Source organism: Sinohyriopsis cumingii, chromosome 13, assembly GCF_028554795.1.
Source record: "Sinohyriopsis cumingii isolate HCF-2022 chromosome 13, ASM2855479v2, whole genome shotgun sequence".
In the NCBI taxonomy this organism is placed as follows: Eukaryota; Metazoa; Mollusca; class Bivalvia; order Unionida; family Unionidae; genus Sinohyriopsis; species Sinohyriopsis cumingii.
This window is the reverse complement of record NC_142973.1, coordinates 46465045-46481678: the sequence shown is the minus strand read 5'-3', so window position 1 is coordinate 46481678 and position 16634 is coordinate 46465045. Positions and strand designations below refer to the sequence as shown.

The 16634-nt window shown below is 35.6% G+C and overlaps 1 protein-coding gene across 4 annotated transcripts in view; it reads right to left on the bottom strand.

The window, feature by feature from the left end:
• LOC149785354 (prolyl 3-hydroxylase 1-like) overlaps window positions 1-16634 on the bottom strand; it is a 96643-nt gene that overhangs the window by 35175 nt on the left and 44834 nt on the right. For all 4 annotated transcript variants that reach the window (XM_089979259.1, XM_089979261.1, XM_089979260.1 and 1 more), the window contains exons 11-12: window positions 8468-8543; window positions 5686-5926 (exon numbers count right to left, since the gene is read on the bottom strand). In XM_089979259.1, coding sequence (XP_089835385.1) covers window positions 5686-5926; window positions 8468-8543 — 317 coding nt within the window. The remainder of the gene's footprint in view (window positions 1-5685; window positions 5927-8467; window positions 8544-16634) is intronic.

Genomic DNA, 16634 nt, shown 5'->3' with positions numbered 1-16634 from the left:
ATGTTGTAAACAGAATGTTTACCTAGCAAGAGTTCAATGTCAGTCTCGTTTACAGTTAGTTAGACTGAGTTTCTCTGTTTGAAATGTTCACATTCTGTTTGACATGTTCACATTCTGTTACATTATATCAGGTGAAAATGTGTGTAAATTTGACAACAAATATATCATTCCTGTTTTAGATCAGTCTTTCAGAGATAATTCTAGAGGAATTATTTATTTATTTATTTATTCACTGGAATTACCAAAGTGCTAATTAATGTTTGGATTTTTGTGAACTCATTCAAAGACATTCTGTATTGCATTAGGACATTCAAGGCTATTGAATTTATTGATATCAGTTTGTTTTTGGACATGTGATAGAACATTTAGGGCTATCTGGGATTTAATTTACAACAATGTAAGTGTCTCTTAAGTTTTCACCTTCTATTGGAAGAGAAATAAACTGCTTGTTGATTTTACTTAAAATTGTTGGTTTCACTTTCTTTCTGTCACACTTATGCTATATCATTGATATACCACAAGATGTATACATTTTTCATTAAAAGAAAATGAAGCCTGCCAAGTTTCTTTTTATTAAAAACTTTATACAACAAGTGGTATATCAAAGATACAGCGTACATATAAAGATATTTTATTTATATCACATACAAATACACATACTTCCAGTACCAATGCAGTTAATACTGACTACAAGCTACTGTGTATTTACAAAACAAATGAACTCAGCAGCCCTGTCAAGTGTGTCCACTAACCTTTTGTGAGTACTCGCAATCTCCTTTGCAAATTAATACATTGCTTCTTTCAGTTTTTAAACTTATATTTTCATTTATATTGATTAAATAAATATAAGACACACTTATGATTTAAACAATAAATGGGGTAAATGAAGAAAGTAATGCACAACAAACACAACATGATTAACTACTGGAACATTTAACACATTGGCTGTCACGTAGCAGCTAGCATATTTTCAACGATTTGGAAATATTAACTAATCGAAATCAGGAACCAGAAAGAGGTCATTCAAAGATTTAAATATATTTTACAGTTCATCTAACTCATTATTATAATTTAATTAACAATGCTACCAACCATATAATTGTTTCTATCCTCTATTGTATCTTCCCCCCTTTCCATTGCTTCATGTGACTACATTTTTTCATCATTCACAGGGCCAGAGAAATTGTTGCATGATGCTCATTTTTTTAACGGACTTTTGCTGGGAGGGTGGGGGAGAGAGAGATATTTTGATGAAATTCTGCACCATATTTAATTCATTTAGTAGACAGGGATTATTTTTATCATTATGTTTCTTATACAATGCCTGTGATTAATCAGTGAACATTCATCCCTGATTTTGAGAATACAGAAGCAATAGGCTACTGTTGAAACATGACATAATGTTGAAACAATATATATGCATATTAATATGCCATGGGCAGATCACAATTTTATATATATATATATATATATATATATATATATATATATATATATATATATATATATATATATATATATAGATAGATATATATACACACATACATACACACACACTTGTATAAAATGTACACTGTATCACTGATATATCACAAGGTGTATACATTTTTCACTGAATGGAAACAAAGCTTGCTAAATTTCATTTAACTAAAATTAAAAAATTTAAACAATGAGTGGTATATAAAAATGTATACAATGAGTGGTATATCAAAGATAAAGCAAACATATACACATTTTATTTATATCATATGCAAACACATATACTTGCATTTCCAAATGAGTTAAGATTGACTGCAGAAAACTGTACTGACAGAAGGAGTGTCCAGTGTGTCAACCACAAAATGTAGTTCTGCACTTACCGAAGCTATTCACAATCCTCTTAGGAAATTAATAATTTGCTTCTATCTTTTTCATGAGCTTTTATTTAACTCTAACTGATCAAATATACAAATGACATATGCATGATTTAAACATAAAAGTTGGTTGAAATGAAGAAAGTACAGTATGGTTAGTTTCTGTGCAGTCATTGAGTCACCTATGAGTATACTGCGACAAGTGGGGAATACAGACTAAGCAAAATGATGAACCAACAATTTATCTATACCATTATTATGATTTAATTAACATTGCCACTGACCATAAACTAGTTTTTGTTCTCTTTCCGCTGGTTATTTTCTCTGATAATTTTAACATTATTCAATGGTCCAGAGGCATGCTCGTTTTTTTAAAAAGAATTTTGCCCATAGCTTGCAACAATAGTCCCAAAAGAGAAAGAGAGAGAGAGTGGGAGCAATACACCGAGGTAAAACTGATATGCTGAAAGACCAAGCAACCAAGAGAAAGGTGGGTGGGGGTTTCTGAGACTTAGCATAAGATTCTTTCTGAAATGTCCATCCCTATATTTCACTGTTGGTCAACTAGTCTGCTGCCTAACCAACCAACACTAAGAAAGAAAGAGAGTGGCTTTCATATGTTTTAAAATTGAAAAATGACATGTTTTTACAACCTAATCATAACTTAAAAACAAAAACAAAACAAAGCAATAAATAGATTACATTATGTGTGTGCATCCTAACCAAAGATGTATCTATGACCAGTACAGCTAATAAAACAAATTTACATTCTGTATGAGGAAAATTCACATTCCTAAAGAAATGTAATATAAATGTAATACAAAAAGGGCAGTGTTTAAAGAGAGTTGTTTTACCACAAGCACAGGGCTGGTGACTTTAAAAAATGCACAGGCCCATAACCCTTTTCTACAAGCCCCAATTCAAATTCTATATGCCCAAAAGGACCAGACTATTGTACTGTTACTTGTCAAAAAAATGTGTTAATTCTGTACTTTAAAATGAAAAGGAATAAACCAAATCATATTAAATTGACATGTGTGTTTATTGATTTCTCAAAATATTTTGCATAAAGCAATGTTTTCCTCCAGGTCCTGATGTCAGCCACTGTCAAGGTCCTCCTTACTCAATGGATCAGCAGTAGTGGTGGTCATTAACATGTGAATCATGTCCTGTTTTCTATGGTTTATTTTTACACCTTTGACACTGTTTCATAGGTGCCACTTAAAATGTTTAACCAGTATTGCATTATTTATACCAGTGTTTTTGCCAAACTCTTATTTTTATTGGTCTTTCCTTTATATCTCACCTTCACCAAAGGATGGCTGATTTTTAATTAAAGACTCAAATGCCATCATGGACCACTTTTGATTCCTTTAGTACTTATAATACATACAGAAATCATGCATTTGGCATAAATTCTCCAGATTACAACAATAAGGTAATCAATTAACAGTCTGCTGTGTACACAGGACAGCCTGAATCTGATTACTCAGTCATGCATCACTGCAGGGGAAGAAAGAAGTGATGCAACAGTTCCAGTTCCCAGTAGACTGGTTCTTACTGGTAAATGTAATGTGTGGACAGAATGCATAAAATATATCTTTTTTCTCCCTTGGATTCTTTCAAGTTTGTCAAAAAAATGATCTGTTAATTTTCAAACAGGAATACTTCAACTAAAATATTGTATGTATGGTAGACAGCCTTAAAAACTGTATTTTTGTCCTTTCACCAGTACAATCACATATATGTTAAAACCAAGCGAGCACTAATTATGGATATCCAGTCAATGTGTGCCTAATTCATAGGTCATAAGCTTCACTCTGTACAAAAAGTTCACAATTTTCTATACATATGGGGCTTACATAAGGATAAATATGACTAATTTACTAGTCTTTCAACAACTTGAAGATAAATTCCACATTTTGTCAGCATGTCTTAAGTTTTCTAAGGCAAAATAGATTTGTTTTTGACAAGCCCAATGACACTTCACTTAGAATACAGGAGGGGCATGATCTGAAATTAGAGGGGACCCAAGCATCAGGTTTTTGAATTTTTTTAGCCCTGAAGGACATAACAAAATTAGGATATTTTGAAGCAATTTTGGGGGATCATGATCCAAAAAGAATTACTATAAAAGTGTTTTACTGTGCAGGAGATTAGAGGTTTATCTCCCCCTGACATTCAGCTACTCCTTGTGCGATTCAAGAGTTAATGTGCCTGACATTACTATGCGATTCAAGAGTTAATGTGCCTGACATTACTATGCAATTCAAGAGTTAATGTGCCTGACATTACTATGAAATAGTTTTGAACTTAAAGGAAATTCAAGGTGGAAACTTTCTGCATTTAGCAATCTACCACAGTTTAATAATTTTGTAATATACAACTGTTTAGGCAAGATGTAATATACCACTGTTTAGGTATTTTGTAATATACCACTGTCTAAGCACTTGTAATATACCATAATGCAGGCATTTTTAATATACCACTGTTTAGGCATCTTGTAATATACAATTGTTTAGGGATTTTGTAATATACCATAGTTCAGACATTTTGTAATATATCATAGTTTAGGCATTTTGTAGTATAACACAATTTAAGCATTTTGTAATATACAACTGTTTAGGCAATGTGTAATATACCACTGTTTAGGTATTTTGTAATATACCACTATTTAAACACTTGTAATATACCATAATGTAGGCATTTTTAATATACCACTGTTTAGGTATTTTGTAATATACCACTGTTTAAGCACTTGTAATATACCATAATGTAGGCATTTTTAATATACCACTGTTTAGGCATTTTGTAATATACCACTGTCTAAGCACTTGTAATATACCATAATGTAGGCATTTTTAATATACCACTGTTTAGGCATCTTGTAATATACAATTGTTTAGGGATTTTGTAATATACCATAGTTCAGACATTTTGTAATAAATCATAGTTTAGGCATTTTGTAGTATAACACAGTTTAAGCATTTTGTAATATATCATAGTTTAGGCATTTTGTAATATACCATAGTTCAGACATTTTGTAATATACCATAGTTTAGGCATTTTGCAATGTACCATTGTTTAGGCATTTTGTAATATACCATAGTTTAGGCATTTTGCAATGCACCATCATCTAGGCATTTTGTAATATACCATAGTTCAGGCATTTTGTAATATACCATAGTATAGGCATTTTGCAATGTACCATATTTTAGGCATTTTGTAATATATCATAGTTTAGGCATTTTGTACTATACCATAGTTCAGGCATTTTGTAATATACCATAGTTTAGGCATTTTGCAATGTACCATCGTTTAGGCATTTTGTAATATACCATAGTTTAGGCATTTTGCAATTTACCATCATTTAGGCATTTTGTAATATATCATAGTTTAGGCATTTTGTAATATATCAGAGTTTAGGCATTTTGTAATATACCATAGTTTAGGCATTTTGCAATGTACCATCGTTTAGGCATTTTGTAATATACCATAGTTTATGTTGATCAAATACAGCAGAGATGAAGAAAACATATGATTTTCAACTTTTATCATAGAATCTTACTATTATTTATAATCATGCCACCTTTACCAGTGAAGCATGATTCCAGGTTGAGACAACAAAGGTAATTTGATGGTTTGGATCTGTTTTCACATTTAGGAAATTTAAGCCAATTTGTGCAATACAAATTAAATTATATAAGGTTCTAACATTTTCACTGAATATACTTATTAAAATTAATATTCATTTTATGAATAAATTCCCCCTTCCGATTGTACCAGGTATATTTTAACACATGAATGTAATACAGCCAGTCTTCTATGTTACCTTGGTCATAAAACTGTTGCAGAATCTCAGTGTTGTCTACCTCAGATGGTTGCATGGCTCTTTCCTCATCCATTTTCTTAAGAAACTCCTTCACCTGTCGTTGTGATTTGTCATCATCATTCACGTTTGATGTGAGGTGCACAAAAAGGCTGCACCTTTCATTGACCAAAGATGGACCAACTCTGTGATGATCACCTGTCTTGAAGATCACAAGACGCCCACACTGGGGTACCAGAGATGACTGTGGAGTATAAAATGTATATCACAACATCAGGTGAAGTGCATGCACTGACCACAAAATTTGATAAAACTATAAAGACTTCAAACAAACTGAAGAGCAATGAACTATTCCAAAAATATTGTAAAGGTATATGAGAATTTTTCAGAAAAAAATACTTTCAACAGAATCAAACAATTATTTTTAGTATAACTGCATCTAAGTAAGCCTGCAGATTCAATGTCAGAAATCAAGTTTTAACCGCTTAGTTCAATTTTATACAATGTTTTATTCTGTGCAGTACAGCAAAAATAATTACTTGAACTCTGCAGGAAATATGATCTGCTTCAAACATGTCACCTGGACACATTCTGGGACCAACTGACCCAACAAGAGTCCCTTGAAAGGACTGATGCTCTGCTGGCAGAAAAGAATGTCCAGAAATCTCAAGATAAGACTACTGCTGTCTTTTACCTATGACAGATGAAACTATTTAACAGTGATAACAAGATTTTCAAATTGGCCACTGTGGTGGCCAACTTGAATAGTTGGATTGGCACAAAAAAATAGGAATAAAAACGTTTTCAAGATGACTGTCATAACAGCCACACTGAATTTAAGACTGATGCCCATTTCATTCTGGACCAGGCAGATATCATAATAATTCATTTCAGTGATATAGCAACCTTTCTTAACACATTAATCCCTAGCGATGAGTTAACGTGGCAGGAGGTAGTAGCCTACTGCCGAGCTCTGTAGCTTCATGGTCATGCATGATACACTAAAGTGGGTGGTATTATAGAAAGGTAGACAGATGTAGCTCTACAATGATACCAAATAATCTGGAATTTCTAGCTGCACTACAAAATACAGAGGGAAAAACCTCATTTTTTGGACCCGATTTTTTGTCTACCCAAAATTGGCCCGTGATCGTGATCCGACTTTGTGTCCAGATTTTAGACTTTTTGGTCTCAGATCTAAGGCAAACCAGTATGAACTGCAGACAGACAGATGAACCTTTACAAAAAGTAGGATAAGATGGGCATTTGGAATAAAGAGTGGTCTCGATAAAAAAATAATGGGTCCGTTTAGCAAAAAACAAAGAAAAAAAAGAACTCCAACTTTTACCCTTCTGCTCATGTGCAAGCCAAATAGCCAATGAAAAACAATGTTTCTAACACAACTAGGCAGTATGTTATTGAAAGATCACCTGGGATTTGGTGTTTTCGGATCTATTAAGAAATAGCTTTCAAAATGTGTTTCCTACTCGAATTTCAGGCGAAAATGACAAAAACCTCCATGGGTTAATGTGTTAATAATCAGAGATAACAAGATTTTCAACACAGCTGTCTAGGTGGACATACTGGATGTCAGACAGGCATCATATTTTTTATTCAGGACCAAGTAGACACTATAAGAAGTCTTCTAGTGAAGAAATGAATTTCCATTTAGAAGAAGTGTCAATAGCAATATTTTTAAGATGGCTATATGTCAAGCATACTGGATGTCAGATCAGTACACTTTTCATTTAGGTCCAAATATGCATCTTACAAAGTCTTTTAGTGAAAACCCCATGATGACATAACCATCCATCAAGAAGTAGCAATAACAAAATTTTAAAGCATCATTATCATTTAGGACCAGCTAGACAGCTTAGGAAATCCTCCGGTGATAAATTCATGTCAATATGACTGTTTATTTAGATATAGTGATATGGTTGCCATGGTAACCATATTCAATGTCAGAATGGCACTATTTTTATTGAAGGTCTAGAAAATACACAGAAGTTATTTGGTAAAAACCCTATGTTGATATGACCATCCGTCTGGGAGGTGTAGCAATAAAAAGATTTTCAAAATGGCCACCATGGCAGCTATACTGGATGTCAGATTGATACCATTTTCATTTAAGACCAACTAGATATGAAGTCCTCTGGTGGAAATTCTGTGTTGAAATGGCTTTCCATTCAGGAGCAGTGACAACAAGATTTTCAAAATGGTTGTTGTTGTGGCTATAATGGATGTCAGATCAGTATCATTTTTATTTAGCAACAACCAGACATTATATGAAGCTTGTATGTCCACCATTTTCATTTAGGACCAATTAGACCATGGGATCAATGTGTGTAATGTTTCATGGCAATCCTCCAAGCAGTCTAGCATGAGTACAGACAACAGACTTGTGCTAACAGAAGGGCAGACATTGGACAACAAGTTCTTCTGACTAGATGAGTTAAAAATTACTGCTCTTTCCTTCTTGAGCCTGAAGTTTGCCCAACTTTACAGGATTATGACTTGAGATATTTGAGATACATTATGACCCAGATATAAAAGTACACCAACTTAAATTTAATTTGGACCTGGTTTCAAAGGTTACAGACACAGGTGTGACAGGTAAATATCTTGAGAATCTATATACCTATATCTTGTCAATAATCTTGTACCATATCTTCTAACATTCATTGTTAGTAGTTTGATAATTAGATTAAAACTCTTTCTATTACTGTAGGACACTCAAGATAAATTTATATATGCAATATATGAAAGGAGTATGTAGATGTTAAACCTGAATTTGTTTGTCCTTGTCCATGAAGTACAGCTGTCCTGTGCCATCAATAATATTAGACAAAAATGCCACTCCACTGAAATAAAGGCAATATGTAAGATTATTTCAATTGTGGAAACATCTGCAATGTAATTATGTAAGGGCTGTTCCAGTCTATTGTTTTCATATGAACTCTTTGGGTAATATGAGTACCCTAGCATGTATTTTCTTAAAGTGCCTTCCCTGGGTACAATGTCTGTTTAAATGGAATAGTCTTAAGTTCATAGATAAAGAAATAACAAAACAAATTACAAGTCAAAACTGTAAATAATGTAAAGCTTGCTTTCTACTGTTGTTTCAGTAGGTGGCTACCCATCAACCAGATGTTTACCAGTTTAAACTAAACAATACATCAATGAGGATGCTACAGTTGTAGGAAGGTGTGAAAGGGTTTACTAATAATATGATCTGGCACATGTTCTTTGAGAAACATAATGTTCATCAAAAAATGTACTTTCTCCATCAAATACATGTAAGGTCACATTAATGTTAGGACATTAGGTTACAAAGGAGGCAATAAATAATCATCCAAACTCTAACAATGGTATCCTTGAAGGGAAGAAAGCCTGAATTCCCTGCAATTATAAAATGCCATCCTAATATGAAGACAGTACAACTATCAGTCACGTAACATGTAATGTCAACAGTCAGATAAGAGTAAAAAAAAGTGAAAGCACTAAACCCACACTTGTGAGGATGGGCTACAAACACATTAAATTCTCATATCTGCAATGCTATATCTCAGAAATAAAAATTTGAGATATCTGAATGTGTATGCCAGCCAATGGCTTCTACTATATTTCATTAGCAGAAACCCTCATGACATGTGTAATCCTGTGATAATTCATGGTTATGTCCATGTTTCCTGCCTTAACCAGAACAAATAGATGTTCAGATTCAAGGATCTTTTCTGTACTTCAGTTAATACTTGCAAAACACATTCAGGGTTTTGCATTAATGTTTCTCTCAACATGTCCATGTACTACAGAGAGAAGATAACTTTTTGACTGCCCATAGATGGCAACCAGTTCTTAGTTATGAAACCTAGTGGTGTCATTTGGACCATAGAAGCGTCTGATCTGAAATGGAGATATTTGGAATCTACTGAATGTGTGTGCAGTCCACTTACTATGCATGCTAAGGTTAGTGTTATCAGAAAGAAGGTCTTGTAAGATTGCCGTTTGCATGAGGTTCTGTCTAAGAGCTCGAATTTACCCAAGATAAGCCAGGTCAAAACCTACAAAAGATTCCACTTAATACACAAGGTGATTTAGGCATATTCAGGTCAAAGTCAGCCAAAAAGTCTGAAAGGTCCCTGTTGTGGCCTATATTCACTCAACCATGGTGCCTGATATCATATGGCTGCAAAAGACTAAGCTGATAAAGGACTGCTTGATAAGTAGCCACCAAGCAGTGTTAAGGGAAGGTAATTTGTAAGAGTGTCTTCCCTTTGAATAAAAGGTATATAAACAGGAAAGAATACATTTTCGTTTTCAAGAACTGCCAGATCTGAGAAGTAGCAGAGCTTACTTCCTGTCATTAATGATTCAGGAATGTAGTCGATGGATCAGGGAAATTCTTTAGTAAATTATGTTTCTCCTAAAATATTTGCCTAAACACATTAACATTAGGAAATTATTCTCTACTATCTCTGAATCCAGCCCTACCGGAAAGAGAAAAAAGCATCTTTCTATCTATAGCAGCACAAATGACTGCCTTACTGAAATGATGAACTTCTCTTAAAGTAAAGATAGCACAACCAAAGATTTTGCATTTATACACATGTGAGTGAAATTCCTGTGGCATCACACACCTGGCTATGGCTTTACATTCTAAACTTTCAGAGGCAAATCCAATGAAAGTTGCAGGTCCAAGGTTGTGTTGTCAAGAACAGGGTGTGGTAGCTGTCTGAGTGGACACCAGTGACCAGACAAGATTCAGCTCTATCCTTTGTGAGGTCATGTCACTCAAGTAAAATATGAAGAAAGTAGACTGAGCATGCTACCTAACTGATTCCATAGTATTCAACTGAGACATTTTGGTCAAAGGACCAGTTGATGGAAATTGCTCATATGAAAATAGACAGAATCTTCAGGAGTCATACCTGATCCTGTAAAAAATTAGAGTATGACAATGACATAACCCCTTTAGCTAGTCTGCCAAAGCTGGTGGGGATATGTCTTAGTTTCTTGCCTTAACTGATACAATGATCCTTTGATGGCCATTATAAACCATCTTTGTACATCTGAAATAGCAGCTTTGCCTCTCTTGATGGATTGGTCAAGGGGAGAGAGAGAGAGAGGATAGTTATGTGTTGGTTACTTATTGACAGTAAACTGTTTTTAGAAACTAAACCAGGTTGCATCATTAGAATGACCAAACCATCAGAGTGTTCTGCATGTTGTTTGGATTCAGAGACAGTGCATATAGCTCACTCATCGTGCAAGCTGAAACTATTAAAAAGCAAGTCTAAAATGATGACTGCTACAGCAAGGTGGAAGAGAACGACTCAGATCAGTTGAGCCATATCAAGACTTAGGACAGGTTCCATTTTAAGAATAAGGTGAGAGTGGTCTGGATGTATAAAGATTGGACAAGCATCTCTTCCATGTTGTCTGAATTTGTCTGAGATCATGGAATGGTGTCCCTGATTGCAATAGGGGCTAGTTTTTGTCTTCAATTAGGAAAAGAAAGAAGTTAGTTCAGCTGCTGGATGGAGACCAAGAGTGGTGTGACATCATTACCAAGACAATGAAAATGTGTCGCTTCCCCTAATATGACATCAAAGCGGAGGTCAGTCTAACTGTTGTGATCCTTTCCACAATCAAAAAGCAGAATTTCTTTTCATGCTGGGCATCCCTGGCATAAGCCACACACGAGGAAAGCATTCCTCTGCACAGATGGAATACTGGCAACCATGGCTGCTTGAGCAGCATGTTGCTCACTATAATCTGCCTGCTTAAATCCATTTCCGGATCAAACAGATTATTGATCCAGGATGTCCAATAACAAAGGGGCAATCAAAACTATTATGCAAGCACTGCCCCTCATTTGCAGCATTATTTTCAAAAATTAGAACTGCTGGAGGGAAAGCATGTGCCTATATTCCCTCCCAGCTGATTGAACAGGCATTGACAGCCAAAGGCAGTCAATTTGCTGTTTCATTGTTCAGTACTACGGGAGATGGATGGATTAAAAGATTACTCTGTATGAGATAGCTGGCATCTCCTTGCTAACAAGTTGGTCAGGACATACAGCCTACCCCAGATGTGTAGGACCTGTATGCTTATATGATATGGGGAACAACAATGAAGATACTCCAATACCACAACACAAGGTCCAGCGATTTTATACCTCCTTGTTTGAAGAGACAATTTCCTACAACTGACTAGTCTAACATTATCAGAACCATCTTCCTTTGGATGTAAGCCATGCAAGTCTGAAAGACACTAAGAATGAACTTTTTTTCAGGATACTGATTTGAAGAGCCTTTTCTTTTAGTGTCCACTTGCTATTGACTGTCACAAAGTCCTAAAGCAACTGTATCCCCCAACCCTAAAAAGTGGCATATGTACATATTGTGATGTCCCATTCTAAGGCTTCCAATGACATCCCTGAATCTAGCCCTTCCAATCTCGCCATTGAAGCAGGCAGTGTTTGATCAAGTGCCAAACAGTGCCAAAAGGATCATCTGCATAGAGCATGTAATATCAGGTCTGCTGCTACATTGAGCAGGTTTACGAGTTAAAGAAACAAACTCACCTAAATAAATGCGCAATGATACTGCTTATGTGTTTGTTTAGATTGATAGAGGTAAGGAACTCCACACCAAGATGAACAGATGCTGAGAACGGAAAAGATCAGACTTCTCTGTATCTACACTACACTATGAATGAGGAAGAGAAAATAATTCATATCAAAATGAAAACTGAATTTACGGGATGTTTTTTCCAGTATATTAGCCAGGCAAGCCACCATCGCTGTGGAGGACATCTTGAGGTTGGATATGGCACAATTCAACCTCTTGGTGAGGACCCAAAAGGCTGAGATTGAGGCCAAATGGAAGGACACAGAATTGGTATACTACTCCTCAGTAGCCAGAATGATGGTATTTGCATGATACAGTGTTAACAGGTATATGGAAATATACATTGGGAAAGTTGAAATTTATTGCATATTCATGGATTAGCTAAGACAGATGGATGGACTCTGCCATCTTCATCCTGAACTTTGGGGCAGTAATAAACTGACTGAATCTTCTCAAATCTATGACAACTCTCAATTTTCTATTGGTTTTTGTAACCAAAGTCTGGAATAGAAACCCCGGGGGGGGGGGGGGGGGTTGGACTAACTACACCAGCCACTTCATGAGCAAAAGTTCACCCCACCTTTTGTAAAATGTCCATTTCTTGAGATAATTTGGGACCTCTTTCATGAAAAGGGGCAATGAAAGTGTAGGGGGCTAGATGAACAAGATCTGGAGCCTCTCCAAAACAACTTGAGGGGAGGAGAAGCCTTGTTTTCTCTCCCATTTCCAGTTTGGCTGCAGAAATTAGGGTCATAACTTGCCTGGCCATGAAAAGGATGCTTTTATTGCTGAGAATTACATCTGAGTTGATTCTGTCAATGATCATCACTTCTTCAGTTTGTCCCCTGGCAGGGTCACAGAGACATAAGGCCTTTCACAGACAGCTAAAGGGAACATCTTTATGCCACCTTCCTTCTCTCCTCCTCAGTTCAAACCCCAAAATAGAAGAGGCAAACCAAAGGGGAAAGAGCTCAGTGTGTTATATGGTAGGGTTTAACAGATGACAATTGCAGGAGTGCATCTTTTCTTATCAAGTCGAGGTTAGAAGAGACCATCTGACCATTTGCCATCATGTAGTGAGCAACCCTATTGACTACCTTGGCAATATGGCATACTGCCTCTGTGGCATGATCACTTCTAGCCTTCTCAGCCAAGCAATAGACTGCAAAGAGAAGCCAGGTTGAGTATGGAGGAAGTTAACATAACATACCTGAACAACTTAAATGTGGTATTAAACACTTGTCTGTAAACTTTATAACAATGTGCAGCAGACATGTTGATGGCAGTAATCTCCTTGTCTAGGCTATCTTCGTCTGAATAATAAACATTGGTATGAGATTTGTACTAGTGTGATGAGGCAACTCACTCACCAAAATGTAGGCCCTTGAATTACTGAGGTCACAAAATTTACCTGAGAGACATTCAGTACTTTCTGCAATCTTTGATAACTGTGCTAAAATTCTGAAGGATGGATGCTCATCACGTTTATCAACATCCTAACCATGTACACAGCACTGACTACAGGTGAAGGAAGGCATTCCAACGGGGGCTGAATTCTGGATATCTCTTCAGCTGCCACATTAAAAATGAATTCATCTTTTCCATGGTTGCATCAAAATGTTCAGAAAAGTCTGTATTGCCATCTCATTGACAAGGGGCTGTCCTCTTCCTGTATGCTCTCTGTCCAGGGATATAGCATTCTGTTAAAGTCTGTATTGCCTTCTCATTGACAAGGGGCTGTCCTCCTCCTGTATTCTCTCTGTCCAGGGATATAGTATTCTGTTAAAGTTTGTATTGCCATCTCATTGAGAGGGCTGTCCTCCTCCTGTATGCTCTCTGTCCAGGGATATAGCATTCTGTTAAAGTCTGTATTGCCTTCTCATTGACAAGGGGCTGTCCTCCTCCTGTATGCTCTCTGTCCAGGGATATAGTATTCTGTTAAAGTTGGTATTGCCATCTCATTGACAGGGCTGTCCTCCTCCTGTATGCTCTCTGTCCAGGGATATAGCATTCTGTTAAAGTCTGTATTGCCATCTCATTGACAAGGGGCTGTCATCCTCCTGTATGCTCTCTGTCCAGGGATATAGCATTCTGTTCAACAGTGATGATGCTGAATCATCACCATGGATAATAAAGGTTCTGTCAGATATGCTAGTAGGGCTGGCATAAAACATGGTCCAGCTGGGAAATGCCATTCTGGTACAATTGGTCAGTATAGGTCAGATGGCTCCACATGTAATGCCAGTTTATCGTGTACTAGTATCAGGAATATAGTTGGTCTGGTTGATCAACCAGCCATTACTTTAGTTACTGTTGAGCAACATGTTGTTCTCTAGTCTGAGATTCATGACTTTTGGAATAATCAATGATTGTTTGGATGGTTAGATTAGTTGGTCTGGCTGATCAACCAACCATTACTTTAGTTACTGTTGAGCAACATGTTGTTCTCTTGTCTGAAGATTCATGACTTTTGGAATAATCAATAATTGTTTGGATGGTTAGATTAGTTGGTCTGGCTGATCAACCAACCATTACTTTAGTTATTGTTGAGCAACATGTTGTTCTCTAGTCTGAGATTCGTGACTTTTGAAATCATCAATGATTGTTTGGATGGTAAGATTAGTTGATCAGCTATTTAGTCCTAATGCAATTGGAGTAAAGTGCCTTGCTGTGCCAGTCTGATCAGATAAAAGGATTTGAACCAGTACCCTTTCAGTTGCAAGTCTATCATACTGATCAGTGTTGCAACACGGTGCCTGTCTCTCTGAGTCACGTCTTACAACATGTGGGAGAGCACATTAGACCTATTCTACACTGCCAGGGGGGTGCCTAAACAAATATTTAACTCAACTAGTCTTTTAAAACTCTTGAGTACTTATCTACAACTCTCTAGCATTTTACTACGACTCTTGAGTAATCTTCTACAACTCTCAAGCACTCTTCTACAAATATTAAGCACTCTTCTAAAACTCTTGAGCACTCATCTATAACTTTCTTTTTGTTAAACTGAAATCATAATCAGCATAAATATAAATATGTTCTTTTTCTACAATAATACTTGATATATTTCTTGCATGGTTCAAAAAACTTGACATCATTTTGAGTGGCAAATCCATGACTTAAATTATCTAGTTCTTTTTGTTCCACAAGTTGAAACATATATGGTATTTGTTCAGGAAAGAACATTTTATTCTTATTATATACCAAACTTGGTTCTGAATTGAAACTTATAAGACTAAACTCACTCTTCAGCACATTACCCCCATCCATCTTTTCGTAAGTTCACCTCAGTTTCCATTGTATTTGTTGACTGATAATACCAGCAATATAAGAAAACTGTGTTTGAGATGACCCAATAAGCTGAAGTAAATCACCTTTTAGTAATTTATTTTACCTCATCTGACCACAAAACCAAGATGAACTGAGTGAAGCAGTGCATGAGGTTTTGAACACAGTTCTCAAGATAGGATGGGACACAACTTCATAGAGAAGCAAATGGTGGCAAGACAAACATCTTCAGCAAAATGTGATTTCAGCATCTAAAATGTCATGCAGTTTCCATTTATGTAGCTCACTATTTTTCTTGCTCTTCTAAAGGCACATACTATCATACATTGCATGGCATGATGGGAAATCTTGTATTGTCACATATAAAAACATAATTATATATTTTTTAAATGCAAAAATATAAGAATAAATAAAAGAGGATAAATATTTCACCAACATTTTTTTATATTTCATGAATTTCACACTTAAGTATATAATAAAAAAATTGTATTTTCTGTGCAGCATTCAAAATTTGCACAAAGTACACCTGCAGCATAAGAATTTGATTCACAAGATCAAATTTAGATAATTTCATACACTGCTATTGGGTTATGGAATGTGAAATCATTCTGCACATTTAATCATAAAAAGCTTTTAAAAAAACTTTGCTGTCTTGCTTCAAGAACGTGTACTCTCTTCTCTATCATTGGGTTCTGACTCTCACTAACTTTTAAAGGAAACCTCTATCACAGTCAGATTCATTTTTAAAGTTATCATGGGTCTGTACTGTCCACATTTCCAGACTTCAGGAAAAACACCTCTGGTTTATATAATTGCATACTAATAATGAATTCTCAGCCATCAGCCACTTAAATTAGGCTGAATCAGATGACATGTTTTAATATCATACTCTGGTCTTCAATGCATCTGACTATCTGGTTCCATTCTGGAACAAAATCTAAGGACCAATCAAAGAATCATGGTTACAAAAACACTTATTCAGCTCAGTACAATTTGGCTATTTTAAGACATAGTCCTGGTCTTTTGCTTCTT